Source organism: Podarcis filfolensis (genome assembly GCF_964270895.1).
Source record: "Podarcis filfolensis genome assembly, chromosome: 1".
In the NCBI taxonomy this organism is placed as follows: Eukaryota; Metazoa; Chordata; class Lepidosauria; order Squamata; family Lacertidae; genus Podarcis; species Podarcis filfolensis.
Genome location: NC_139604.1, coordinates 91,305,701 through 91,333,469, shown reverse-complemented (window position 1 = coordinate 91,333,469; position 27,769 = coordinate 91,305,701). Strand labels below are relative to the sequence as shown.

The window sequence follows — 27,769 nt, the reverse complement described above, 5'->3', positions numbered from 1 at the left end:
GTTGCTACATGCAACACATGCGCCGTACATAGTGATGCCGCACATGTGCTGTACATAGCGGTTTGCTGCCGCCCCAGCGCTGTATGGACGGTGCCGGGATCCTCTACTCGCGGCTGCAGCTGCGAAGGGAGGATCCTGGCACCATCCATACGATGCTGGAGTGCCGGCGGCAGCAAACCGCTATGTACAGCGCATGTGTGACATTGCTACATACAGCGCATGCATGTGACGCTGCACATGCACTGTACATAGTGGTTTGCCACCGGCGCCAGTGTCCTCTGCTCATGGCTGCAGCTGTGAATGGTGGATCCACATGCTGCGGCGGCGCAATGGCGGCTTGCGGTGGGGCGAGCCCTTGCGGGGTGCCTTCTTGTCACCCCCCCAGACATGGCACCCAGGGCACACTGTCCCCCCCCCCCCCCGTTGCAACACCACTGCCCCCAACACTGCCACCAGGTTACCTAAGGACCCATCTTGTCCTCAGGACAGGAGAGAACTAGCTTTCAGAAATTTTGAAAGGAGTCACAGGCTGAAGGGAAAATAGTAGGTAGCTACAAAATGGGAGTTGTAATTAAGACTTTGAGTGGGGAAACAGGAAGAGAAGGGGGTTGCTCAGATAAGGTTTTGCTAAAATGAAAACTGAGGATGGAGAATGACCTGGGGGGTTGGCATCAAGAGAAATGGGGTCTGCCCTCAGATGAATGTGAAAAGCTATAATGTCACAAAGAGTGCCTACAACAGTGAAAATGTACGTTAGCAGAGGATGTGCCTTTAAAAACAGTAAAAATTGTAACAAATGCTTGTCCTTAATTAACCTAACAACGTAGCCCTGTTGGTCAGAGTGGTATGAGCTGTGTACCCCTGGCATTGAAAGAAGAAGATGGGAAAGTAGAAACACATTAGTTGTAGCTTACCTTGGAGAGGAGATGGGCTGTCCGTCTTTCTGCCACTCAATGGTTACAGAAGGCAAAGCCTCTACACGGCAAGGCAATCTGACTCGCTCCCCGATATTGGCATCAACAATTGAGGGTTCATTCTTATACATTTTTAACCTGGAAAACAAATTTACAAGGTGTCAAAGAAATAGCAGTGTTCCAGCTCTGTATTTTGAATCTGTGTAATGTAATCAGAACCTTTCTCTTGACTTTTCCTGTGAACAGCACCTGTGCAAACACACACACACACACACACACACACACACACCCTTAGTATGCAGCGGCTCCTCATCTTGATTTGAGCATGAATGGATTACTGCAGAGGCTGCACTTAAGACAGAAGCTGCAAACCAACTAGGCGAGTGCTTTACAAAATGCGGGCTTGCATAAACACATCTTCCTTAAGTACTCTCTTGGCTGCAAGCCTAGAGAAATGCCTTTGGTCACAAGAATCCACAGTAACAGAATGTTCTTTTCAGTGCCATCCCTGTAGCCCCAGCCTGCCTGGTTCTGTATCTTGATTTCTACAAAGGGCTGGAGGAATTTCAGTGGAATATTACTGTTTCACCATGTAGCTATTTGAGGATCTTCACTAGCCACTCCTTTCACTCCAGAGATAAAAAACCTCAATGCTTACCAGAAAAGTACCAAGAGGTCAACTTATTCCCATTCCCCTCCCATGCTAGACACTCCCAACTGCTTGAACTATCAGCTGGCTAGAGAGAGAAAGTGGGAACTGTATGAGTTAGGAGGGCAGTTTTATTTTGGTAAACTGCTTTGAGAAAGCAATGTGTCCTAAAGGGGCAGGTTAGAAATTCATCAAATAAATAATAGCCTGCCGAGAACCACTCCTTTTGTTTTGGGAGGTGCAGACAGTTAGCAGCAACTGCGAAGAACTGCCACCATCCACCCATATGACTCAGGATGGACTGACTGCAAATACGACTACGGCCATTACGGAAACAGTGGACTAAGGCCTCTTCAACCACCACCACAACTGACAGGAGATTGGGATTGGCATAAGTTTTGGGCCAAGTCTTGCTTGTGGGGAAAGAGCAGGAGACCTACTGGACCTGTTCCAGATTCTGGAATGTTAACACCTGTAAAAAATTATGGGATGGACTTCTAAACATGACGGCAACAAGCTATCCCCCCCCCTCCCAAGGAGGCTGCTGTGAATATTCCTGAGATGAGTTGCAATATAGCTGTGATTTCATACCCTGAAGCTTCTCAAAATAGTTCTCTTGCCTGCCCACAGTGCTTAAGGGCCACAGCCTGGTTTGACACACTGTGGAGAACAGAGGTATAATATTTCCTGTTATCTTTACCTGTATGTTGTCTGAGGAAGGTTGACAGGAGAGTCATGTGACTGCCCAGTACTAAGTCCTGAAACAAATGCTCTGCGCTGGTGATTTTGACCATGGATCAGCTGATTCCCCGCTCTCTGTGAAACATCAGATCCAGGGATTTCTAGGGAGAGAGAATTCAGAATAAGAGTGCCCTGTGCCATAAGATTGCACAGAAAAATCAGCAGCTGACTTCACATATCAGAACCAACTATCTATCTGCTCACTTCCTTTAAAACAGCCATGGGAAACCTGTTGTTTACCTGTTTGTTTCTCACCCGAGTGCTAATTGTAAAAGTATGCTTTCCCCTGCCAGCAGGAACAGTTTATGAGGGGAGCCCACTATAAAATGGTAACCTAATCCGGAGTATGTGTATTGCTCGCAATCCCTAGCAGACAATCTTGCCTGGAGTGAAATGCCCTTCATGCAAGGTCCAGTAACTCAGCATGCTCTGTGCAAAACACTACCCAACTGGGCCCTTGAATGTACAAAGACCCCCCCCCCCCTCATTTATGAGGCCAGAGTTTAAATGTGCCCTGGCTCAGGCAACAGCCCAATTCCTACTAGAAATTGAAAAGTGTAGCTCCTCCCAACATGGCTAAATTAGAGGTGGATGGGAAGGAAAATCAGAGACCTTGCTTACAAAATACATTGCAAAATTATGATAGAGCAGAACTCCCTCAAAGACCTACCACCACAGAGAAGACAGGGCTAGAATAGAAAAGATGTTGCTCATTCAATCAACAGAAGATTGAGAGATGCTAGTGAAGTTGTAGATGGATGTTGATAAAGTTGTAGACAGGGTGCTGGCGTTTTGCACCTGTTTCGCCCTGGCAGTCCAAGTAATAAAGAGGCCGCTGTTTGCCCCCGATGGGGCCCTCTTACTGGGGCTTGCAGGTAGCCCACTCCCAAGGTAGTTTTCCGAGCTTCTTTAGTGGTCTAATCTCAAAGCCTTGATATGTGTATTGATATTCAATTTCATAGAGAATACTTTTTATTGGCTTAAGCTTAAGAGACTGATTTGCTGGCATCACATGGTTTTATTAAACTAACTTTTACTCAGAGTAGATCCATTAAAATTAATAGGCCTAAGTTGCCTGTGGCCATTCATTTCAGGAGATACAACCCATAGCATTTTTATTATACCAAACAGATTATTATTACAAGGTTGGCATTTTCCTTATGCCTGGCTGTTTCGATTGAGAAAATGGACAAAGGTAGCTCAAGTATTAAAACAGAAACAACGCATCACCTTTGATCCTCAGAACAATCTTCCTGTGCTCTACCCTCCCATTCGAAATTTTGCACATGTAGGTCCCAGCATCCTCAGCTCTGAGCTGGCTGATCACCAAGGAACTGTCAGACTGGTAGGTATGCCTGCAGGAGGAGAAATGAGAGCATTTGGCATATATTGCAGACGAGCTATAAAGCAGCAGCAAATCCTGTTGGCACCCAATGCCTGTTAACAGTAACTTTTTATTTATTTCTCTTCCTGGTGGAGTCTTAAACGATGTGGTGGACTTCTGATCAGTTTTTCTAGTAGTTGCATAGGTGGGGCCCAGTGAATAATGCAAGAAAATACACACACGTGGGGGGTATGCTTCATTTTCATGTCATGCACAAGAGCCACAGAAGTCCACTTTGCTCAGTACGTAATTTTTTGCACTGAGCTGTCCGATATCAGTCAATAATCTTTAATACTAACAGTAATCTCAGTTCTCTGAATGCTGCTGGTCCTTTTGTAACAAACTCGGCACCATTCACACACACAAGAGGGGAGTAGCAGCAGGCTTGAGGGAGCCCCAATGTTTAAAGAAGTACAAAGGAATCTTTAGAAAAATCCTGTGTGGAGCAGGGCAGGGTGTGGAGTATAAAGCCAAGGCAGTGAGCAGTGGCTGGTGTGTGCGTCAGAATGGAATGCAGTGGCTGGAATCCCAAGCAGCACTCCACACTGCAATATTCTGTTGCAGGCCACATATAATATAGAGAGAGCTTCTACCGCTACTCATCGAAATTGCTTTGTCTAGGAATTCTAAAATATAAGACTCATGTCAAAGTCCTCCACTCACCCAAAAGCTTCTGTGGTGTTAATAGGTTTCAGCAGGGTGGGTTCCACCACAGGGGTAGGTGCCAGGGTCAAGCTCACCTGTCAGAGGACACTGGCCGCCCATCCTTCTGCCATTCAACTCTGGAGAAGCGGGAACTGCCTGCCTTACAGAGAAGACGGATGCTTTGTCCCAAGCCTGCCTCCACTGCTGAAGACTCCGAACCATCCAAGAAGACCCTGAAAGACATACTGTAGTTAGCCCAAAGTTCAAAGGCTGCTCTGAAAGGACAGGGTGGGAAATGCATAACTTCTGTTAAAGAGAGAAAACACCTGATGCTTTTGCCAGGGCAATACTGTCTGGAGTAACTAATAATAGCATTTTACCTACCCCTGTGGATCCATGTTAGCCAGAGCTGGAAGCAGTCTGCATGTTGCTAAAGCAAGGAAACAGTGGCAGAAGAGTCTTCTGCAGACTGAAGAGACAGTGCAAACCGACTGGGGGAGAAAGTTAAACCTGCTGCATCACATGCATACCAGACCCAAAATTCATAAACACACACTTCTCTGGAAGACCAGTTCTTAATCCAGAACAATCTTTATCTAGATGAAGGGCCAAACCATGTTGTCATATCCAAATGCCTATCTTTAGAACAGGGGTGGGGAGTCTTTGGCCTTCCAGATGTTGCTGTACTACAACTCCCAACAGCCACAGCAAGCCAATGGCCAAGGAAGGCGGGAGTTGAAGTTCAGCAACACTGGGAGGCGGCAAAGGTTCTCCATTCCTGCAGTAGAGTGTTCAAGAGCTGAGGCCTTTTAGTTAACTGTCTTTTGTTATCCAAAAGGCCCCAGTAAGAGTTTGAAGTTACTCACAACAACAGATTTTAAAAGACCACAGCTGCCAGGCATTAGAATCCAGCACAAGTCAGGAGAGATACAGCTGACTACAAGTCTGTTAGCAGACACAACTCATTCACATCCCTGTGTGAAGTCAGTGGTTGTGGGTGTATAAAAATGAATGCACGGCCACTTTAAAATTTAAAAAGAAAATACTGGTAGCTCACATTCCCAGGGGGTGGAGGGGATTACTCCTGTGTCAGGCTTATATTGGAATCCTTTATGATAGGTTGTCTGTACTCACCCTGCAGCAAAACAATCTCATGCTGCAGAAAACAACTCCTAGCAGAGAAGCCTGCTATTGCAAAATATTACCTGTTTAGAGAATGAGGGAAGGAAGAGCTTGCTGAGGCTTGGCGCTCAAATCCATTCACTACTGATCCATCTGCTGCAGATTCTCTCCTCCACCCTTGATGCTCACGGTGAACCGTCTGCCGCCTCTCAGAGTGTCCAGAGACCACAGTTTCCCCTAAACCATGAAGGTGGTTTGCTGGATCCTTCCTTCTTTCCCCCATCCCTTGCTGAGACTCAGGCAGGCTATCTATAGTCATGGTCCTTCCCCAGCCTCTCTCCCCATGATGTAGCAATGAGTGAGTTTCTGAGTCAGTGTGAGCATGGAAAGCCCCACGTCCTCCTCCTCCTCCATGGCTATGACTCGTGGCTCCTCTTGCAGGCTGCTGTTGGTGCTGCTCCTCTGCAACGCCTCGCAGGTGAGAACTAGAGTGGATGTTAGGAACTGCAGCATGGTGGTGGTGTCCCACATCACTCCCTCCCACTGATCTATGACAAGTTTTCATGCACTCCTCTTCAGAAGCAAAGTTGTTGTTGTTGCCGTGGCAGCCCCCATACCAGAACCGATTGCATTTCCCAACGTCATGTACAAAGTACCAGCGTGTAGTCCAATCTGTGCAGGGGCCATGGGCGCTGGGCAACAGGCAACCAATAGGATAAGCTAATAGGAAATGTTAGGAGAGAAGCAGTTGTTATAGAATAAGCAGATACACAAATCTTCTTCTGACCACATCCCCACTCAGGGCTCATCCATGCTTCTATTTGTCCCATGCCTAGAAAGCATGGGTCTGAGTGATTTCCCCCTCTGCCCCACTCCTTTCCCATGGAAAACCCGCTCTTTAGTGTTAAATTGGAACAAATGTCAATCTGGAGAAAACCCAAATTGCCATTTGCTCTGAATGAGCTTTAAAGAGCAGGTGCCCCGGGGCGGGGGGAAGCAGCAGGACAAGAGGAAGTGTGATAAACACAAAGAGCAGGTTTTCCAGGAGCAAGTGGCAAAGTCCTTTGGAGCCACACCTAGAAAGCACAGGATAAGTGGGAAACTTCTCAGGCCCAAGCTTTCTTGGCATGGGACAAACAGAAGTGTTCATGAGCCCCAAATCGCTGTTCGTCTGTAAGATGCTCAGTAAATAAACCCAGATGACAATATGGTATCAGGAACTTGAAGCCTGCTATCAACCCTTGCTCATTTACTACAGGTTGCTTTGGCACAGCAAAACTATTTTCTACTGTGTGATTTTGTCGTAGTTTTTTTCAAGAACTGTGTGTACAGCTAGTACAAGTAAACAATAAAGTCAGATGTGTACTGAAGCCCAGACCAGTCCAAGATAGACTGTGCAAAGAGTGCTGCCCTACTCATGGCGCAAGGGCAACTGGAGAGTGTTTTCACTCTGGGAGGAGGCATCAGATAAGAAGCAGTGGGATAACCACACACTCTCTCAGACTTGCCTACCCCTCACCACATACCATTCCCATCCTGTCACTACTGCCCAGGTCTCAACTGTTGGAAAATCATGCCAGCGTTCCTGGCACAAAGGATGCTATGGCAGTACAAAGCAGTCACTGGAAGTTTAGATAAATGAGTCTGGGGTTGGAGGGGTCTCCTGTCACAGTATTCTGCCTCAGCACCTGAAAAAGCCTAGCAGGGGGCCAGGCGTTATGAGAGCAGGTGTAAAAAAAAGGCAGCAAACGTCATTTAAGATCAGATCTTTAAAAAAAAAAAATCAGTACCATTTTCTAGAATTCTTTTGAGAAAGCTGGGACAGTTAAAATAATTTGCACTTAAAAGTTTGCATTATGGATTTGCCCTTAGAGGGGAGTCAGGATTCACGTTATCAGAGGCTCAGTTCTGTCTCTGTATCAAATGGCACTGCTCACAAAACCAGGCATTGTGCTTCAAGGGTATGTGGGTGAGCACTTCTAGGTTGGGCCTATGCCCATCACAGCTTGCAGAAGCCAACCATAAGTAGCCGACTGTGATAAACAATGCAGCTTTGAAAAAGACGGCAAGGTGCCAGGTGGCTTCAAGGCTGCAGTCGCTTGGTCCCTGCCCCTGTCCATGCTGTTTTCCTTTCTGGGAAACTGGGCTCAAAAGCCATTCATTCTTCAGGGTAGCTGAACAAGAATAATTCGATAACAGAAATGTGTTAAGTGATTCCTTCCTGTCAGGAACACTGAATGCAGAAGCCCCATAAAACGGAACTGAAATGGTACTCTGATTATTTAATAGGCATTTCTTACAAAACCAACAGAATTCAGAGACTAGGATCTTAAGGGTGGATTTCAGACTGATTCTAAATTCTGGCCAAGGGATTGTTGCTATTATTATTATTATTATTATTATTATTATTATTATTATTTGGATAATGGGTTGTCTATAGCTTACAGTGCCATGAAGAAGGATGTGAAGCGATTCTGTTCATGTTGGCAGAAAGCAATGGGTAAACCACCTTTCAAAACCTAAACATCACTTACGTTGGCTGGGTCTATTGGGGCATCCATCCCCCTGAGGCCCAGAAGCCGAAGCAACGTTGTCGTAGCAGCAACCATACGTAGAAACACGACACTCCTCCGCTGGCCTCTCCTGGGACAGAACTCGGCTCGCCTTGGACAAAGCAAGAAGTTACTGAGATGGTCTCATTACTGAGATGGTGTAAAAGATCTCATACCACAAAACCAAACCCATTAACAAATCCACAGGAGGAGCTAAGACCAACCATCCCTTTTTAAGCACCTGATGGGGCAACTTTGACAGGTAATGAAAACATGCACCAGAATGTTTCTCTTTGACTTGGGATAATTGCCACTAACAATTATAAGCAATATTGGGAGCAGGGGAATTGTTTCATAAGCTGTTCCAGTGACATGCTAAGGAAAGAAAAATCTTTTTTCTTCTTCTTTTGCTTCAGGCTTGTAAAGTTGACCCCTTGCCTAGTGTGAACTAAATGGGGACCATCAGCTCAGATAATACAGGAAAACCCAAGAGTCTGCCCACCTATGAATAAATTGGATGTTTCTCCAGATGGCCCGAGCAGCTGGGCAAAGCTCCCACCCACTTTGTTCTCAAAACACCCACCATCAGTATCCCTGGGAACTGAGCCCATGCACTTTGCTAAAAAATGCAGTAGATAATTAGGTGTTGCAAATGCAATCCTCAGCCACTGGAGAGGCTCCTACTACTGCTTGTGCTTAGCAAAGCAGCTGGGACAGGATCCAAGCATGATTGCCAGAGGCAGCTGCAGGCCCAGAAGTGGTTGAAGGAAAATAAGGAAGAAAGTAGATAGACAGATAGATCTATCTACTATCTATCTTGTATATATTGTGGTGTTTTATGTTGATCTTGTTCTGTGAACCACCCTGAGACTTCTGGGTATAGGGCGGTATATAAATACAATAAAGAAGGAGGAAAGTAGAGGGACTATGGCGTCAGAGCTAGGGCTAATGTCCAGGGTGCCAAAAAGCCAAAATACTGCTTGTGAGTCCAGAATGGACAATGGGATACTACAACTCAGTGGCTGCTATCTGGACAATACTCTAGTCACCAACCATTGATCTGAAAATTTATCATAAGATACACTGCAAGCAATCTGGTTCATCCAGTACTTCTGTTTGTTTCCTGTGAGATACAGATCCCCCTGAAGGTCTAAATGTTTATCATTAACTCCAGAGAAACATTTACAAAACGTTGTGCTTCAAATACTAACCCAGCTTCAATGGTGTTTCTTGGGGCATTATGGACTGCACAATTACGGATTGGGCAATATGGTCCCTATATAATACTGAGCTGTGAACCAGAAGATCTCACGTGACTTTAAGCAAGCTAGTCTTCTTCTCTCACACACACCCTACCTTAATGTGTAACTGACCCACTAGAACCAAGTGTGTGATTGTGTGTGTGTAGTAGGTATTACCGTAGTATTATTACTCATTACACGATGTATGCAATACAATCACAATGTAACTGTAATGCCTCAAAGTCATCGCCTGAATGAAGGGACATATTTAGATCCCTGAAAGGAGAAGATCATCACAAGTTTAACTGAAAACCAGAGCCAAGATCCAAAACTTCTAATCTAGCGCACTGTTGGTATAATACAGTATAAAGTAAAGATAAAAAGGTAAAGGACCCCTGGACGGTTAAGTCCAGTCAAAGGCGACTATGGGGTTGCGGCACTCATTTCACTTTTCAGGCCGAGGGAGCCGGCATTTGTCCAGACAGCTTTCCGGGTCATGTGGCCAGCAGGACTAAACCGCTTCTGGTGCAACAGGACACTAACAAGTGCCAGAGGGCACGGAGCTGCTGTTTACCTTCCTGCCACAGCAGTACCTATTTAGCTACTTGCACTGACATGCTTTCGAACTGCTAGGTTGGCAGGAGCTGGGACAGAGCAACGGGAGCTCCCTCCATCACGGGGATTTGAACCGCCAACCTTCTGATTGGCAAGCCCAAGAGGCTCAGTGGTTTAGACCACAGTGCCACCCGCAGTATAAATATTTACTGACTACTGTTGAATTATTTCACCTAGAACATCGGGCATAAATATTTCCTATGCTTAGGTGTACTCTGCAACATAATAGTGCATTAGTGGTAGATTTATACTGGACTGACCACACAACATTCTGCTTTACTAGCTGTTATGCGAGGCTTCTCCAGCCTTATTGCATTATTGTGCTACAATGCAACAAAAGCGGGGGAACACCCTCTCCCCCAACACTGGTAGAAAAAGTTATAGGATTTCATCAGGAAGATGCAGTATATACACTGATTGGAAATGAGGCTGTATGTCCGACCCAAAGCATTTGCAGATGCAAACAGTATAACAGCAGGATTGCATATAACCACCCCGGTACCATCATGAGCACAAATCATTATGAATGCACAACAAGAAGGATGTCTGGAGTCACCCTTACTGTTGGAGCAGCAACAGCAGGTTCATTCCTGTTCACATAAACATCACTGTAGTATTGTGGGCACCCTTCCTTGTTTGGCCCCTGAGAAGGTGATATTCCATCAGGACAGCACCCATACCTATACCAGGGGAAAAGAATGGAAATCAATATTGGTGTAATCTGTTCAAACAGATTTGCTGTCTTTGCTGGCAGATTAAATGGATTTAACCAGCTTGTCTTACCTGCTCTGATGGCAAGTGTCAAATGGGCAGCCTTGGCCGAAAGGACCAGCGGCCACAGTCTGGCCATCTGAACAGCAACCATGAAGGCTCTGGTTGCAGTCTTGAACTTCAGTTGTTGAGGCAACATTTTGATGGGAATTGAAGTGGCGGGACGCTGAGGATCCTAAGTAAGACTCCCATTGAAGGGGCAAGAAATTGGAGTCATGATCTCCATTGGGCTGGACTTGGTGATGAGTAGTAGAACCAGCTTGGGTTATTCGTTCATTTGCAGAAGCTGAAAAACATAATATCTTATGGCATGTACCCACAGTTACAGGATCACATCTAGAGTTAAGCCCAGATCTATGGTTATATGTCAGGGCCTCTCGTTCTGTCCTAGCAGGACAGGCACTTCAAGTTGTATTCAACTCATAGTTGACCTACTGAAATTAACAGTCACAGCTAACTTAGGTCCTTTAATTTCAATAGGTCTATTCAGAGTGAAAATAAGTTGACAGTGCCCTTTCATAGAAATTCCTCACAACTGCTTTTTGTTCCTGCATTATGTTAGAGTCTTCCATCGCCCCTGTACATATGTGTTTGTGTGTCAAGTGTGTGTCTCGGTCAAGTGTCTGTGATTTTCTATGTGCTAAGGGTATGTGACTACTGTCTGGCCCTATCCATTTTGGGGAGAAGTCCAACACACATTTGAAACTGGCCTCAACAACTATCACTATGCAGAATCAGGCAGCATCCCACCAGGATAATGAACCCCAAAAAGCTTTCCTAACCCAGGGGCCCTCTCAGAATCTGCCCTAGAAATAACACTGAATAAAGCAGAATTCATAAAGCAGTTTCACATTCCTTAAGGAGGGAGGGGTGTGAGGTAAAATTTCAGTGGGACCCACTGCCAGGCATTGGAGATTAGCAAGATGTGTGGTGGTAGAGGAGTGGTTCTGGGCTCCTGGGTTAGGAAAGCTTTTTGGGGTTTGACTCCCTACCTCCATGTTTACTACTGCTTTCTTTTCTAAGAGGCATACCATCATTAAAGAGTCAGGAAAATGAAAGACAGACACTGGCTTGGTCCAGGGCCCATCTCATTTCCTATCTTTCCCTCAGAGAGCTGTACTCTACATACATATGGGCCATAAAGACTCTTAACTTTTTGTAAAGCTATTCTAAAGGAAGGTACAAAAACAACAACATAAACATTGGAGAAAGAAAGCAAAGTTCAGGTAGTTTCAAACCTATGGTGCCGTGGTCAGGATTGTATCGGGTCAGTAAGGTCTGGCGGTTGACATCATAGCCTGCAGAGTCTTGCATACTGGGAACCTCTGCAATGAGATTAGTATCCGTAGGTTAGAAACAATGAACTAAGATCAACATCAACAACTGGGAATACCTAAAATCATCTGTGTCTTCAGCAACTAGGTGAGCAGAGCAGAGAGAATTGTTCTAAATTATCCTCTAACCCAAAAAAATCCTGCTCTCATGGAAATCAGTGAAAGGAAGCTTCAGTTATATGTTTTTTAATGTTGTGGTGGGGCGGGGGGAATGGAACTTCAAAACATGTGAAAATGAAGCTGCAAAAAAGTCACCTCTGCAGGCTTTCACACCCAGGGTTTGAGATGTGAGATGTTGTTATTATGAGGCAAAAATGCACCAACACAGAAACAAAAGTAAGGAGAAAGGACCTACTTTTATTACACTTTTGAAACAGAGAAGCACCAACCGGATTATTGCTGAGTCTGTATGAGTTGACATTGGGGGCAGATTTTAGGGAAGTTCCAACTGAACCAATCAGATGCTGTTCTGTACTGCTTTATGTGGTACCATAATATTAATTGATTTCAATAAGAAGCAGACTAATAAAGATGTTGAGATTTTTTGGGGACACACACACAAAGTTGTTGAACTTTTTGAGCTATTTTTAAGGAGGATTGGCAAAAACGACACTGCCGACATGGGTTGCCATACGTCCGGATTTCCCCTGAAATTTTGCCGGGAGATTACAGGTGTATGGCAACCCTAACGGATACCCTAGCACATCCAGACAATAAGCCTCTTGCTTTTCTCATCATTGTTCTGACAGCTTCCACGGTTTGATTAGGTATATGTAATTTGTAGCCAAAAGAGCAGAGACAGTTCACATGCATTGAAGGAAGAAGTTCCCAGGGTCAACCTCTGGCATCTCCTTTTTTCTTTTTCTTTTTAAAGAGCAGTTAGCAGGGAAACGGAAAGGCCCATCTCTTCATCAATAGGTATGAAAAGGCCCGAGAAACCCCTAGACCAGTGGTTCTCAACCTGTGGGTCCCCAGATGTTGTTGGACTACAACTCCCATCATCCCTGAGCTCTGGCCTTGCTAGCTAGGGGTGATGGGAGTTGTAGTTCAACAACATCTGGGGACCCACAGGTTGAGAAAGGCTGCTCTAGACCTTGTTGCTATCCTGATGACATCTCAGTGATTCCAACATTGAGCAGGGAAGACCCAATCTGCTGCGGCCAGCTTGGAGGCTCCTAGGCCCTCTTGCACCCCTGATGACATAATTTAATCCACTGTATAGATCTCTGGAGGGGCCCATACACAGTTTATTACTGTGTCCTCCCACCGTTGGCTGCAGCTCTGACCACCTTTGGCTCAGGCCCCCAACTGATTTCTCCCATGGGTCAACGGGCCTTTATTTAACAAAGAGAAGACGTTGCCGACCCATGGTTTAGGAGCAGCGAAAAAAAACAACACCCAATGCTGAATCTGTTACGTAAAGGTGGTGGTACTATGCATTCTAACAGCCCAGGTGTCCGAAAATGGATACTGGGTAGGAATAGCACCTTAAAAGGAGGAAAAGAACCAAGGGGGGTTGTGGACAGCTGATAGCTATCACTTACGCTGTGGCAGATGACAGGGCTGGGTGTTGCATGTTCCAAGCATGGCTGGTATCTGCGGCTGGATGGCCCGGCACATCTCGTGGTTGTAGAACTTGGAATCCCCGTCTGCACACATGACCTGGCGCGTTCGGATGCCTGAGTCACAGCTCTTTGAGCACTAGATCACAAAGTGCAAGCCGAGTTACTAGGGGGCTGTAACCCAAGAGAGTAACGTTACAAGAGTAACACTATCCTGAGTAACCCTATGAGTTTCTGGTAGCAGGTGTTAAAACATGAATTTTCAGGTAGTGAGCAGGTAACTGCTAGTAGGTTGTAGGCCTTGGTGGGAGAATAAAATGATAAATGGAAAAATTATTTCCATGTTATGGGATAAATTAGTCCCAGACAAACTTACAAATTATGTTGGCTCCAATTGTATCTTCTCTATACTTTACACTCAAGTGGTGTATAAATTTTATGAAATAAACAAATTCCCAGAGAAAGTGATAATCTGAGCATGCTTCATTCACCAGCACTTTCCACAGGCATGTATGGTTGAGCTGGACTATAAATTATAATGTCTGGGTTGTCTCTTAATACAACAACTCTACCTATCGACCATGCTTGAGGTGATCTCATTCTCACTTTAGTTTCCATTATTCCAGAGGTTCAACAAAGGCTATGTTGATGCAAACAGGTCTTGTAAAGGGGTTGTGCACATTGGAATTTAATGTGTGGATTTGAAGCTGCTTATGTCTCTGTTTTTCTTTCCACTGTCCACACAACATTCTCCTCACCCAAACGGCAGCCCACACTTCCCCCCTGCTAAATTTGGATTTTCGTAATCCACAGATAATCTGGTAATGGAAGAAAATCCAATATAAAACTCCATGTTACCCAATTGAAGCTCATTGTGCAAGCAGGTGTTCTTTTCAAAGCATGTGTGATGTCATTTCACTGCCACACCCCCTACTTCCATTTTCTTTGCACAAAGGCAAAAAAAATCAGCCCGCCTTTTTCCACTGGTTGTTTCTGAAGGCAGCTAAGTGATATTTTTATTTTTATTTTTATTTATTTATTTATTTTATTTTTTATTTTTAAAGGGGTTCTTTTGTGCAGAGCTCATCTTCTACAAAACAGCTGCATTAAAAATAAACATAAAATTTACCCTTGCAGGTACAAAAGGTAGGAAAGGAAAGGGGCAGGAAAGGAAGTTGCAGCCTTTCATGCAACCAGCTCAAAATCATTGCTTGGCTTGGAGCGACATTTTTGTTTTTAAAATAATTATTTATTGTATTTTGTGCCAACCTGGTATAAAAATGTAAGTGGGCAAGCACAGGTAAACAGATATCTGTGTGTATGCCCACAGTGGTCATGTGGTAAGCGGAGAAGTACTCACTGTCGGAAGGGGATAACACACAGCATGAACATATTCCATCAAAAACCACCCACTACTGTAGAATGAAAACACTGAGACAGATTTCAAGTGCATAACATGGGAAACATTCATGTGTGAAGATCTACATATACATTAATGCCCTAGTGTGGAAACGGCCTGAAAGAGGCAGCAGAGATGAGATGAGCAGCAACGGACAGATAAACTAGGGTATAGCAAAGTATAGGTACCTTTTTTACCTATAGCAAAGTAGGCAGAAATTGTTGCAATGCTTACCAGTCCCCAGTCTCCAATATGCCAGCCGATCTCTTGGATACAATTCTCCCCAGTGCAGGACTGGGTGTGTGAAGGTTTTGGTTTTGTCAAGCAGGCAACTTCGAGAGTCCGAGAGCCCAGCTCCGACATGCAGTTTACAGTTCGGGTCTGAATACCTTCCCCACAACTAGCTGTGCACTGTAAAAATTAAATAAATGACAGTCACTGTTGGTTGGACAGTGGTTGGACAGTGTTCTTGAAGCTACCAGCATAAGTTTGACCAAACTGCGGGAGGCAGTGGAAGACAGGAGTGCCTGGCGTGCTCTGGTCCATGGGGTCACGAAGAGTCGGACACGACTAAACAACAACAACATCTATTGCATTTATTTGGTCTGCTCACTCCACATTTTGAAGGCATCATTTCAAGTTAAAAGTTTTCAGAAATCCTCTTGTTCCAGAAAGAGTAATTCAGTGTGTGAGACATTCTATGATTAAACTTCCTCTGGATGGGAAGAATAACTCAGAGGTGGAATTTTTGGTAATATTCATTTACATGATACCTGTCATATACATTTATGTACCATATTTGTTGTGTCTGGGGACATAAGTGTATGTATACATATATTACACATGCATAAACACATGTGAGAGTTAAGCACCAATTTTTAAAAAGTCTTTCCTACTAGCCATTTTCATACCATCCAATTGTGCTACAGTGCTGTATAGAATACATAAATTGAAGGTATGCCTACTGAAAGAGCTTTTAATTTATTCAAGATATAAAAGGTAGGAATAATGCAAAAATTAGGAATAGGGATCAAGGAAATTGTTGTTTGGACCACCTAATTTCCTGCTTCCAGACTAACATACTGATTGAAACATAATTATACTTTGGTTTTGACATGTCTGCAAATTTTGCAGTACATGGGCAGACCTCCTCCCCAATAATCACTACATTCAGTGAAGGGTCAGAATTTGAGTAAAAACATAAATTCATGAATTTAGCAATGGCTGGAAATAATAACAACTAGCTTCCTCATGAGGCCAGCCTGGTGATGGCTCATGGGGATGTTTAATGGAAAGCAGTTCATAAAATACACACTTCAATAAATGACAACTGATTATCAGAGATGGCGAAACAAGGATGACTAAAATAAAGCTTTGCCAAAGCAATACATTTTGGGAAGGAATTCAAAGAATTAAGTATATATATTGGTTTTATACCAATTTAACTGTCATGGCTCGCTCCCCAAATCCTGATGAACATCCTCATAATTATGTTACACAGCTCTAGCTTCTTTCACAAAATTACTATTCCCATGTTCTTTGGTGAGAGGGAAGGTCTATTCAATCTGTGTAAGCCTGAATTGTTGATTTCTCTCAAGGTGGAGAGAGAGGGGGAATCCACTTTATGAGCAAAGAGGCACAGGCAAAGCGATGATACACGAGGGGAGACTCAAGAGTGCGAAATGGGAGGAGTAGGTGAGCTTGTGCTTTCTTTTCCTCCTCAAGCCACTGAGGTAACTGGGCTATACCATTTATATATGTTCACTGAACCTGTAGGACAAACTCACCTCAGACCAAGGCCCTGTGGTCCATGCTGCACACTGACGCATGTTGCAAGGCTGTGTGCTACGCGGCCTCTCTGTCAAGGATGCGCACTCGGCATCATCCACAGCATTTTGAGAACCCGGTCCGTGGTGGGAGACACAATAAATGGAACGAGTCTGGGTGCCTCCTCCACAGGTGGCAGAACAAGCTCCCCATTCCCCAATCTTCCATCTGTAAATACAGAAGCAGCATCTCTCAAGGAACCAAGAAGCCAACGCCGGCAGCAAGAAAATCCACGGGACTAAAGGGAGGCTTACCACTTTCAAGTAATTGAATTCAAAAAACAATAACTTGGGTGACAGCGAAAAGTATCTAAAAGCATTTAAAATGGTGTGACTGCAGATTAAAAGATTATGGTACTATGACGAATGGAATGGATTAAGAGGATAGTTTCAGACTGAATGGCTAGAGGATGCCTCAGCGGTGGAAGCTATTAGGTACTGTGGAAGTCTCTCTCACAGAAAGAAACTGAACTGGCTTTGATAAAGCAAAGGTGCACTTACTGTTGAGAAAAAACAAAAAGTCATATATACTCCAACAAAGGATAATCTCTAAATTCTGAATTATGATAATCTTTCTTCTGTGACCTATCTTTATTTTTTGTTATTAGAGAAATGGTCCGGGGGGGGGGAGTGTTAAGCATTCTACTGATTCTTTGATCTGATTTGGCATATGACATTTTTTGGGCAAGGGGAACCCTCTGGAGAATGCTTACATATTTTCCAGTGACCTGTCTAGTTTGACACCAAGACTAACAAAGTTTCCTCTACCTAGACCTGACATTCCTGAAATAACATGCTTTTTCTATCTGCATGCTTTGATATTAAACCCTCCCAACCTTCCAAAGAACTTCCATCACAAAGTTGACAGTAGCAAGATCTATATTCAGAAGGAAAAGATTGTACTTGCAATCAATAGCCATTTGTCTATACTGAGCAGTAATGGACAATTCAGTCCTCCAAGCTGCAGTAAAATAAACTCAACCCATCACGGCAGGGAAGGAGACCCAAAGTGATGCTATGCAAGAGTTTCCTTGAGACTGGAGGTCAGCTTCCCAAAGGAAGTCTATTGATAAAAATAAACTCAGTTGGCAGATGATCAATCTAGTCAGCTCTGTTATCATGGCCATACAATACAAAAAAAGACTGCAAACTAGAAACACTGTCTGAACATTTTTCTTGGTCCTAGATGCCAGGAGGAATTTTGCCTGGTGCCACCCAGTGGCAAATGCTTTTATGATGTAATGGCCAATGATCAGTGCAATGAAATAAAACTTCTTCCCCATCCTGTGAACAGCATAGGATAATTTTAATGCAACTTCTTCTTTTGCATTATATTATTATTATTATTATTATTATTATTATTATTATTATTATTATTTCAGTTTACCCACAACTTACAAAAACAATATAAACACTAAAACCAATTACAACAAACACAGTCAATAGACTCCTAAAACACATCTATACAGATAAGTCGGTTCTTACAGATCCTGCCCTATCATAAGAGGCCACAAATGCCTGAAACCTTTCAAATTAAGGGCCCAAAGTCCAGGTAAAAAGGCTATTTGGTGTCTACAAAATAGATAAAGATAGATCCGAAAAGCCCCCTTATTGTGTTGCCACCCTCCGGGCCTCCTGTGAAGAGGGCACATAGAGAAAGGTCTCAGATGGCGATCACAGGGTCCAGGTTAGTTCATGTCAGGAGACGTGGTCCTCAAGGTACTGGGGTCCTGAGGCACATGAGGCATTATAGGTCTGAATTCAGCCCAGAAACCAATCAGTAGCTAGTGCAATCATGCCAGAATTGGTGTTATATGTATGGATCTTCCTGCTTCAGCCAACAATCTGGCTGCAGAATTCTGCACCAGCTGCAGTTTCTCAACCATCTTCAAAGGCAGCCTGAGTAATCACAATCTAAAGGATACCAGTGCATAGACATGAGAAGTTAGGCCGTCCCTGTCCAGCTCCCGTCAGCCCCAGCCAGAATATCCAATGGGAAAGGATGGATGACCACAGGTCAGCCACTCCTAGGTAGGCAAAGCTCCATTTCCCCAGCATCTACCACACCCTATCATGATTTACAGAGAAAAGCCAAAGCTATAAGCAGCCACTGAGACCGTCACCAAGGAGGAAAGCTCCTCCAAGCAATCTAGAACAGTGGCTTTCAAACAATATCCTTAAGAACCCTGGCATGAGCATAGCCAGGATTTTTGTTGGGGGGGGGGAGGCTTTTCCTAGGGGGGCAGAACCTCAGATTTGTATTGATTTAGGAGGCAGCTGCCCCCCCTGCCCCCCGGCAATACCTATGAACCCTGGCACTCCTCAGAAACTTGCCCTGGGTTCTTTGGTGTATGGCTGACTTTAAAGACAGCTTGTCCATTATTAGCAAATTGGTCCTGCCACGTGCAGCCAATGGATGCAGTCTGGGGGCACACACTCAGTTTGCAGTGGGCCATGGTGAAGCTCCACAGGAATGGCCAGGATACCACATCATCCACATGAACTGAATGTGCAACTCAGAACACAACCCAGAGTTCCTTGGCAATATGCACGAATTTGTTCTGCACAATTGAAAAAAGTTTGAAGACCACTGTTGTAGGTGGGGAAAAGGGAAAGAGGAGCTGAGCAGGGCCTCTGCAATCACTTTCTCCTTGTTACCTCTTTGTTTGTAAGCTCCATGCTGTGTTGCGGCTCCATGCTCCCGGCAGATAGAGGTAAGATATCCTTTATATATATAGAACAAAGATTTTAAAGCCAAAAGTGAATATATAGACATCTGGGGTTGCCTGCTACAGCATGACTGCACATTGTCTTTTAGGGCCAAACTAGACAAGATGTTGAAAATTTATTCATGCAGCCCTGATGTGTGTGTTGTTGTTGTTAAATAAAAAGGCTGCTATGGAGTTGGGGTCCAATTTGGATCAAGGCCACTTGGGGGAGTGGCAGCTGACCCTTTCTTCCTGTACCAGTTCCCTGAAGCATCTCCCCAAAGTATTAGCCATGGAAGGTTTTCAGGTATCTTATTGCAGGTGTCTGGGTCCCCCCCCCCAATTTCCACAGCTAACTGAAGCTGCAAGAGTGGGAGGAAATGGAGATAACTGTGTGTGTGTGTGTGTGTGTGTGTGTGTGTGAAGTTAAACCCACCTACTTCTACCCTATGAACTCAAGTTGTCCCTCCTGCCCTTGCATTTAGAGACAACACGAAGAAATACATCAGTGATACATTCACAGATCTCCAATGTTTGGCTGATGCATTGAACTGGGTACGCAATGATGCAGATTTGTTTGTGCCAGTCTAGTTACAAGGACCCATAAAATGGCACACTGGAAGTTAGCTTTGGATCCTGAGAAGTTCTGAAAGTGGAAAAGCTCCACAGCCCATCTCTCTCCGCAAGGGAAGTATCATATGGCAATTTGAAGGGAAGCCTTAAAATCTGTACACTATCCTGAGCATAAATCCCATTCCTATATAAAAAATTCAGTACCAGGACACAGAAAAACCATTCCATATCTCTGCAAATAATCACGTCCAAATAACCTCTGCATGAAATTAAAAATTAGTTCCCCACATAGGGACTTGTCACTTACCACTTGTATTCACCACAATGGTTGCTCTCCAGCATGACCCCAGCCTCCAACTTAGCTTGAATAAATTCTATGATCCTTCAGACTGAGGTTTTTGCCCTGTCCTTTTTAGCATTTTCAAAGATACTAAAACCACCCCATAACAGCTTGTCAGCACAAAGAATTGTCTTGAACAACGATCTGTTTATCATCTTCATGCATATTAGGAGCCACAATCTCTCCTTATCTATGTTTCCAATGACAGCATTAAGGGCAGAAGAGAGACACTGCCTGGGGATTTCAGAATTGCCAGGTTCATAAATCTAATGGTTCAAACCAGGCAGGGAAGCCAAATCAAGTCTTACCGTTTTGTCTGGGGACATGGCTGAAGGCCACAAGTTTGGTTGTTTTCTGGCTGTGGTTTATCTCTGCACATATAATCTGGATATACTTCATTGTCAATAGTGCAAAAGACCAAGCGTGTCTGATAACCTATAAAAGAAAAACAGCAAAGGATGTTGGTTACCGCCACTCATCCACAGCAGCAGTTAAAACTACAGAGAGATTAGAAACACTATACATCTAAGAACAATAACGCATTCCATCATCTTCATCGAACCCAAGAAGCAAAATTTAAGTAGAAGGCTGTGTCCACATGAGAGCATTCACACATATGTGGGTTGCTGTTTTTGTGTTGTCATCTTGTGTGCCTTCATCCACACACGACTGCTTTCAATTTTATGCCTGACAGAAGCAAGATGGAAATAGGGGGTGTGGCCTCAAATGGCATCCCAGAAACCAGTAGCTGCCCACATAATGCTCTTCAGTGTATCCACAGCCAGATGGCGAATGCTTTTATAATAGATCTCCTTCCCTTTTTGGATTTTCCCTAAATTGGAAAAATCCGAGTTTGCTGCAGGCTGCCAGTTGGATGCTGAAAATGGCATGTGAATGACAATGAAAAATTCAAGGCACATGCAGCTTCAAATCCACATTAAACTCCCGTGTGGAGTTAGCATCCTATGATAGGTCCTTACCTCCACCACACTCAGCACTGCATTCGCCCCAGGAACCATAGGCCCAGCTGTAGCCCAAGCTCTGCCTTTGTGTTGGCAGGTAGTATTCATAATGTACCCCTTGGTTTGGCTCCTGGTTGATAAGCTGAAAACAGAAGAGGCAAATAAGGTGTAACGCAAATAACTGCTTTCCTCACTCTTGTAGCTGTGTTGTCTGGCGTTCGCCCAGTTCACCTCAAAAAGGCAGGTGAGGTGGTAAAACCATTCCTGGAACTGGGCTTGTGTTTGCTGAGAGGCATTAATCCATGTGATCAGCCATCTGCTGACTGGAATGCTACAGCTCAGGAACTTTCCTCGCTTCATCTGCTCTAGGTATGAACTACACCTAACACCCAGATCCTTGCCAAAGCACACTCCTTTTCTATCCACTGCTCATGTCCAGTTTGGGACTGTCCTCCCCACCCAGGGTCTACTTTATGCCTTTCCTATTTCACAAAGAAGAGTCTTCCTTCAATTAAAAGAAGGAACTGCTTTCTTGCTGGGAAATAGGGCGTACCCCGCACCTCTTTTCGGCAACAGGCAATAATCTAAATGGATCTTAATGCACAGTTGTGTAGGTAACATAGATACAAGTTCTCTTATCCACCCTCACTGTTGGTTTTTTGGCCAAGAAATGGCTATTCTCCCTTCAATCTACATGGCATTGCATTTTTATTTAAGGTCCCGCAGTTCCCTCTGGGAATAATGCTGAGCACCCCCTCTGTGGAAGCTGGAAGAGGAGGGGAATATACAAAACAGGAAACTGGGCTTACCTCAATGACCAAGGGCTCAGTAGTTGGGCCCCTGGCGTGAAGAAGTTCAGGAGCCAGATCCCCCTCAGAACCCCTGTCATAATGTACAACTGTGCTAGCAATATGCAAGGCACGGCTGAACTCAATCGTCCAGTGGCCATTCAGATAGTATGCCCCTTGCGCGTTCTTGATGGCTGAGGGGGAGGGAAAAAAACCCAGAGGGCACAAGGGGGGAAATGTAAAAGCTGTCTAATTTGGAAACCAAACTAGGCTCATTTCAGGCTCATTACAGAAGACTAATACCACATCCAGAATACACCTCTGTTGTTACATGGTTGTTATTACTGTGCATCCCATAAAAAAAGGATGTCAATAGCTTCAGGGTTTATTGATATATTACAAAGTTTACTGAGAGCTGTGTGCAACATTGGACAAATGCTGTGAAATCAAATCGCCATGGGAAGCCAGTATTCTTAGACAGCTGACATCAGTTGCTCTCTTGTCCAAGTATCTTGCTTTTGTAGCAGACAGAGGCCCACTGCCAGACTTTCTCTGCAAGGCCAACCTTGTTACTTATATCCCAATCTCATCCATGAACTGAGCTATCTTCCACTTGCATTCTGAGTGGTATAGTCCCAGGACAACTGTACCATGTGAAATTTCTGAATATGCAGAATTAAGTTAATTTAATATAGAATTAAGTTAAGTGCACAATTGAGTGAATGAACTGGGAATTATGTGCTCTCTCTCTCTTTTAACACAGAGCAATAGAAAAACTGTTGTACATACCCAAGAAGTTCCTGGTAGGTGTCGCTTCCTTAATCCGGATGCTCGTGGCCCCCATGGGAATGATGAAGATTTGATTGTAGCCTAAAGAAAGTGCAGCAAGTCAGGCACAGTAAATTCTACTTACTAAGGCAGATGGTAATAGACAAGGAAGGCAGGCTAAAGTTGCCCTTTCATGTGCAGAAGGTGTTTTTCAGAATGAATAAGCAGGCAAGTGGAAGAAGACATAAATCCACTTGTAACTACTCCGTCGCTTTTGGATTGGTTGTATCCAGATTCATATTGCCCATAAAGCAGCCCAGCCGTGTAATTGATAAGTTACAACCCAAAGCAGTGGTGCTAATGATGCATCAAGCTTCTGCACTGATACAGTCAAGGCCTTTCTGTGCTTCAGCTCCTTGGGCCTTGAAGATATAAATGGATGAAGAAGCACGATGGAATCTCTCCCCGCCAGACGCAGCCCAAGCATTTTTTGCTATCTCACTACTGAGCTGTTGTGGAAGATACACTATTCTGTACCTTTAGGGAGGTTGGGCACATCAAAGAAGCCCTTCACCTCGAAACAGGCTCTGCCATCTCCACCACATTGTAGGCACTTGTCTTCCTTCTTGGAAGAATCCAGAATGTTATCACAGCCAACGGCCTGTAAAACAGCAGAGTGTGAACCAAAATGCAAGTATGACTCAGAAGGCCAGTCAAGGAATGCCTTCATGAGAAAAGATAAAGGAAAGGCCTACATTTCATACCAAGACCAAGGACTGGAAGAATCAGACTGGATACAGTTTTTAGAAATGTTTTGCGCACCACTTCACTTCCCATGGTGAACGTTTGTTTTCTTTTGACCTACATTTGCCTCTGGTCCAAACACGTTTTGCAGGTTTTTGAAACACAACAAATCTGCAAAACCTGTTATCACAAGAACAGTGGGATAAATATACGCACGGCAAGCATCAATTTCTCTTTCAACCCACCTTCAAATCTCTGGAAGAAAGAACTACTGTCTGACTCCAGGTTGAGAAAATATATACGTATGGTAGCATAGTGGGTAAAGCAATAGTCTTGTGGTCAAGACTATTAACCATATCCACTTGCAAAAAAAAAAATCAGTCTTTGAGTGCGGCAGCACCTATTCTCTAGAACTCCTACCTGTAGATATGAGGAAGGTGGCTTTGTTGTACAGGTTGACACTTGCTTAAAACTTTTGTTTGTTTGCTTAGGCAAGCCTACCCAGACATTTAATTTTATATTGTACAGTACATTTGTTTTTTAAATCTGTTGATTTTATGCCTCTAACTCTTATCTTATATAAAAAGCAAGCAAGCAAACAAGAAAGCAAACAAACAAACAAGCAAACAAACAAACAAAAGTTTACTGTTTTAAAGGGCTGTTATTGCTATTTTAATTAATAATTTATGTCATTTTATGTACACCACTTAGGCCCCATTTGCACTATACATTTAAAGCAGTATCATATCACTTTAAACTGTTGTGGCTTTCCCCAAAGAGACCTGGGAACTGTAGTTTGTTCACGGTGCTGAAGGTTGTTAGAAGACCCCTATTCCCCTCCCAGGAGTACATTTCCCAGGATTCCCCAGGAAGAGGGATTGATTGTTAAATGTCTCTGGAAACTCTAGCTCTGTGAGGGGAATAATGGGTCTCCTAAAAGCTCTCTGTAGTCATAACAAACTACAGTTTTCAGGATTCTTTGTGAAAAGTCATGATTGTTTTAAATGGTGCAATACTGCTTTAAGTGTATTGTGCAAATGGGGCCTTAAGAGATTTTTTATTAAGCAATCTTGTTCAATAAAATAAAATAACTTTCATCAGAGTATCCCCCTGAGGCATAAACATGTCCAGTTGAAAAATGTGTCTGTGTTCTTTTAAAATTTAAGCAATATCATCCAAATGCCAGACACATTTCAGCCACTAGGCTTCCTTGGCAGCTCAAGTTTCAAATACGTGAGTAATATATTACATAATTGCTTTGTGGGAAAAGACAACTCTTAAACTTGGACAGCTAAGAAACACCAGAGATGAAAATACATCTGGCATTTGTATGGACCGGAGCTTCTAAAAAAAGATGGCTGTGGTGTGTTTTTTTCTTTTGCCGACCATAAAAATGGCCATTTTAATGAAGTTTAGATATTAAAATCTATAATGAAATGGAGCACAGCCAGAACAGTGCCCCACAGTAGCTGCCTGCTTGCCTCACACTTCCCAAAAGAGCAGCCCCTTCATGGGCCAACACTCTCCCTCACTGGAGAAACCCACAGCTGCTGTACCTAAAACAGAAAGTAGGCAGTCAGCCAAAGTATGAGAGAAGGTGAAAGGTCATTTTACATGCCCTGTCCCCTTCACCTAATCCTCCAGCCCTTGTGGGAAATGCCAGCAGCAAAGACAGCCTTTAGCTGGTGACCAAGCAAGGGGGGAAGCCAAGAGCCCCAGAAAGTCAAAGACAGGGATGTGATGGAAGTGCATGTTTACCTCTCTTGGGAGGAAAGTCAGAGAGGGGAGGGGAGAAGAAACCTCTATCCCACTTCACCTGCCCTCACCCCATTAAAGAGGGCTTGTTTCTTTTTTGTCTTTGTGTGTCCTCTAGTGGTCATTGATGGGGCTGTAGGAACTCAAAGCAGTCTTAACAGCCAAGGTGGCTTCTGACTGTTTTGGATTACACAAGTCTTCCCTGCTGCTTTCCCCAGAGGAACTTGTTATGTATTGAAGTTCTCACCCTGGCCACCAGGGGTATTGTGTATATAGTTTTCACTCAGGTCCACGTTAGTTACGGTAATTTAGGCGGGGAAACCCTGGGCTGCTGTTGTTATAAAAGCAGGCAGGCTGAGCTGTTTGCTGTTCAGTTCAGTTCCAGCTTACTTATAAAGAACTACTTGGAGAAATCTCTGTGTCATCTGCTATGTCCACCCACTATTTAATAGAACTGGGAAAACCCTTTTGTTCCAGTCCCTTGCTTTTGCAAGGCACCACTGGTTTAAAGGCCCAACAAAGGCTTTCACCTCATGTACTTGGGGAGTCCAGTAGAGCTCTGCTGAGTTTGCTGCCTCATCATAACTAGCATGCTCCTATTTCCATGCTCTGCCCCTTCCGGAGCCCAGAGAACATGTGTTGCAGGATCTGAAGCACGAGCAGATATGCCACACACACACACACAAAGTTGTCTGCATGCTATGTACCTAAAGTACCTATAAATTAAAGTGAACTCGCCAAGTCTTAAGAGGTAACATCCTAGCAGGTAGTAGAAAAAAAGGGATCCAGACCAGAGTTCAAATCCCTGCTTAGCCATGGAGCTCACAGGTTAACATTGGGCAAGTCACTAGCAGCCTAGCCTACCAAACGAAGTCAATAGTGGATGATGGGAAGGGGTGGGGTGCTTATCAAGAGGTAGACGGGTGAGCTGGCAGCAAGGTCAGCACAGTACCAATGCACTGGCAGAGCCAATAGGGTACTCCTGCTGGTTTGTCTGCACTGTACTGACTTTGTCACTGCCTCAGCCCTCTCCTTCGCAGTAAAAACCCACCAGAAGTCAATGAGCAGCAGTGTCATCATTCACCCCTCACACCGTCTGCTACAGAACAAAATGGAGGGTAAAATGGGATAACCCCAGGTATACTACTGTGAGCATCTAAAAGGAAGGATAGGATCAAATCTGATTAATAAATAAGAGAACTAAGAGTAAAAGGGGGGGGAGAAAGGAAATAAGCGGGGTGGGGGGGAGGAAGACGGACACGGTTTTCAAGAGAGAGGTAACAAAGGCCTACTTGGCAGACTCCTTCCACACAGATATCATGCTTCCCTGGCTCACAGGGCGTCCCATCAGTCACGGTGTCTTTGTGCCTGTAGTAGAAGTTTTCTCCCTTTGGGATACAGTTTAGTTCACATTTATTGGGTGCTGTGAGGAGAGGAAAGCGAAAAAGCAATGTGTTACTCTGCATGTTCTGTTTCCCCCACAAAGGCACATACAACGTTGTGCAGCTTTATTTATTTATATAAATACTTCTATCCCATAGAATACCAGGGCACTGCACAGCAATGTGAAAACACAAGAAAACAGTTAAAAGCAGTACGGAACTACCATCATTGAAACAATTGACTGCACAATAAAGATGCAAGCAACTGCATCGGGCATGTTCTTTGAGTCCCTGAATCAAGTTGAAGAAGGCTTTCATTGGGGTTCCCATTTATTACAGCACACTTTCTATGAAGAAAACTTTTTTCAGTACTGAGAGGGTAAAGCCTGGTCATCAGTACCTGGAGAAAGGATTTAAAGGCTGGGCTGTATATTATTACTGGTTTGAATCAGCCCACCCTTATTGAACTGCGACATGTTGAATGAAGCAGGATTTGCTTTTGCAGTATCTGTGCACACGTGTGAAGGCCCATATGGTAGTTTTAAAGCTGATCAAGGGATATGCTGAGGGCAGAGGTGGAACAAGCGGGGGCAGGGTGAGCGCCCCGGGCTGTGTAGCACAGCAATGTCACCCCCCCCCAGGGATGACATCCGGGGTGGCCTGCACCCACCACACCCCCTTTTCCTCTGCCAGTGACTGAGGGCATATTTACATTTCAACATGGATGTCATTTTTATGCCAGCTCTCCTGAAGTGCATTACAGCTCCCCATAGAAAAGTATATTTTTGGACTAGACAAATGGGGATGGAATGGGAAACTTTGCAACAGGAAAAGAACAGAGTTCACTTGTAACCACAGACAATGTGAATTGCCATATTTTTCGCTCTATAAGACGCACTCCCCCCCCCTAAAAAGTAAGGGGAAATGTGTGTGCGTCTTATGGAGTGAATGCAGGCTGTGCAGCTATCCCAGAAGCCAGAACAGCAAGAGGGAT

The 27,769-nt window shown here is 44.2% G+C and overlaps 1 protein-coding gene across 4 annotated transcripts in view; it reads right to left on the bottom strand.

The window, feature by feature from the left end:
• PAPLN (papilin, proteoglycan like sulfated glycoprotein) overlaps positions 1-27,769 on the bottom strand; it is a 55,289-nt gene that overhangs the window by 7,067 nt on the left and 20,453 nt on the right. Inside the window, exons 6-24 of one of the 4 annotated variants that reach the window (XM_083606216.1) lie at positions 26,686-26,816; positions 23,432-23,555; positions 22,916-22,996; positions 22,148-22,320; positions 21,357-21,480; positions 20,685-20,811; positions 19,414-19,479; positions 16,717-16,924; positions 15,164-15,340; positions 13,513-13,669; positions 11,873-11,959; positions 10,647-10,920; positions 10,426-10,543; positions 7,990-8,119; positions 5,539-6,175; positions 4,429-4,566; positions 3,535-3,659; positions 2,264-2,405; positions 915-1,052 (exon numbers count right to left, since the gene is read on the bottom strand). In XM_083606216.1, the coding sequence (XP_083462342.1) occupies positions 915-1,052; positions 2,264-2,405; positions 3,535-3,659; positions 4,429-4,566; positions 5,539-6,175; positions 7,990-8,119; positions 10,426-10,543; positions 10,647-10,920; positions 11,873-11,959; positions 13,513-13,669; positions 15,164-15,340; positions 16,717-16,924; positions 19,414-19,479; positions 20,685-20,811; positions 21,357-21,480; positions 22,148-22,320; positions 22,916-22,996; positions 23,432-23,555; positions 26,686-26,816 (3,157 nt within the window). Of the gene's footprint in view, positions 1-914; positions 1,053-2,263; positions 2,406-3,534; positions 3,660-4,428; positions 4,567-5,538; positions 6,176-7,989; positions 8,120-10,395; positions 10,544-10,646; positions 10,921-11,872; positions 11,960-13,512; positions 13,670-15,163; positions 15,341-16,716; positions 16,925-19,413; positions 19,480-20,684; positions 20,812-21,356; positions 21,481-22,147; positions 22,321-22,915; positions 22,997-23,431; positions 23,556-26,685; positions 26,817-27,769 lie in introns of all 4 variants that reach the window. The other 3 variants (XM_083606215.1, XM_083606217.1, XM_083606218.1) reach the window with 3 other exon arrangements.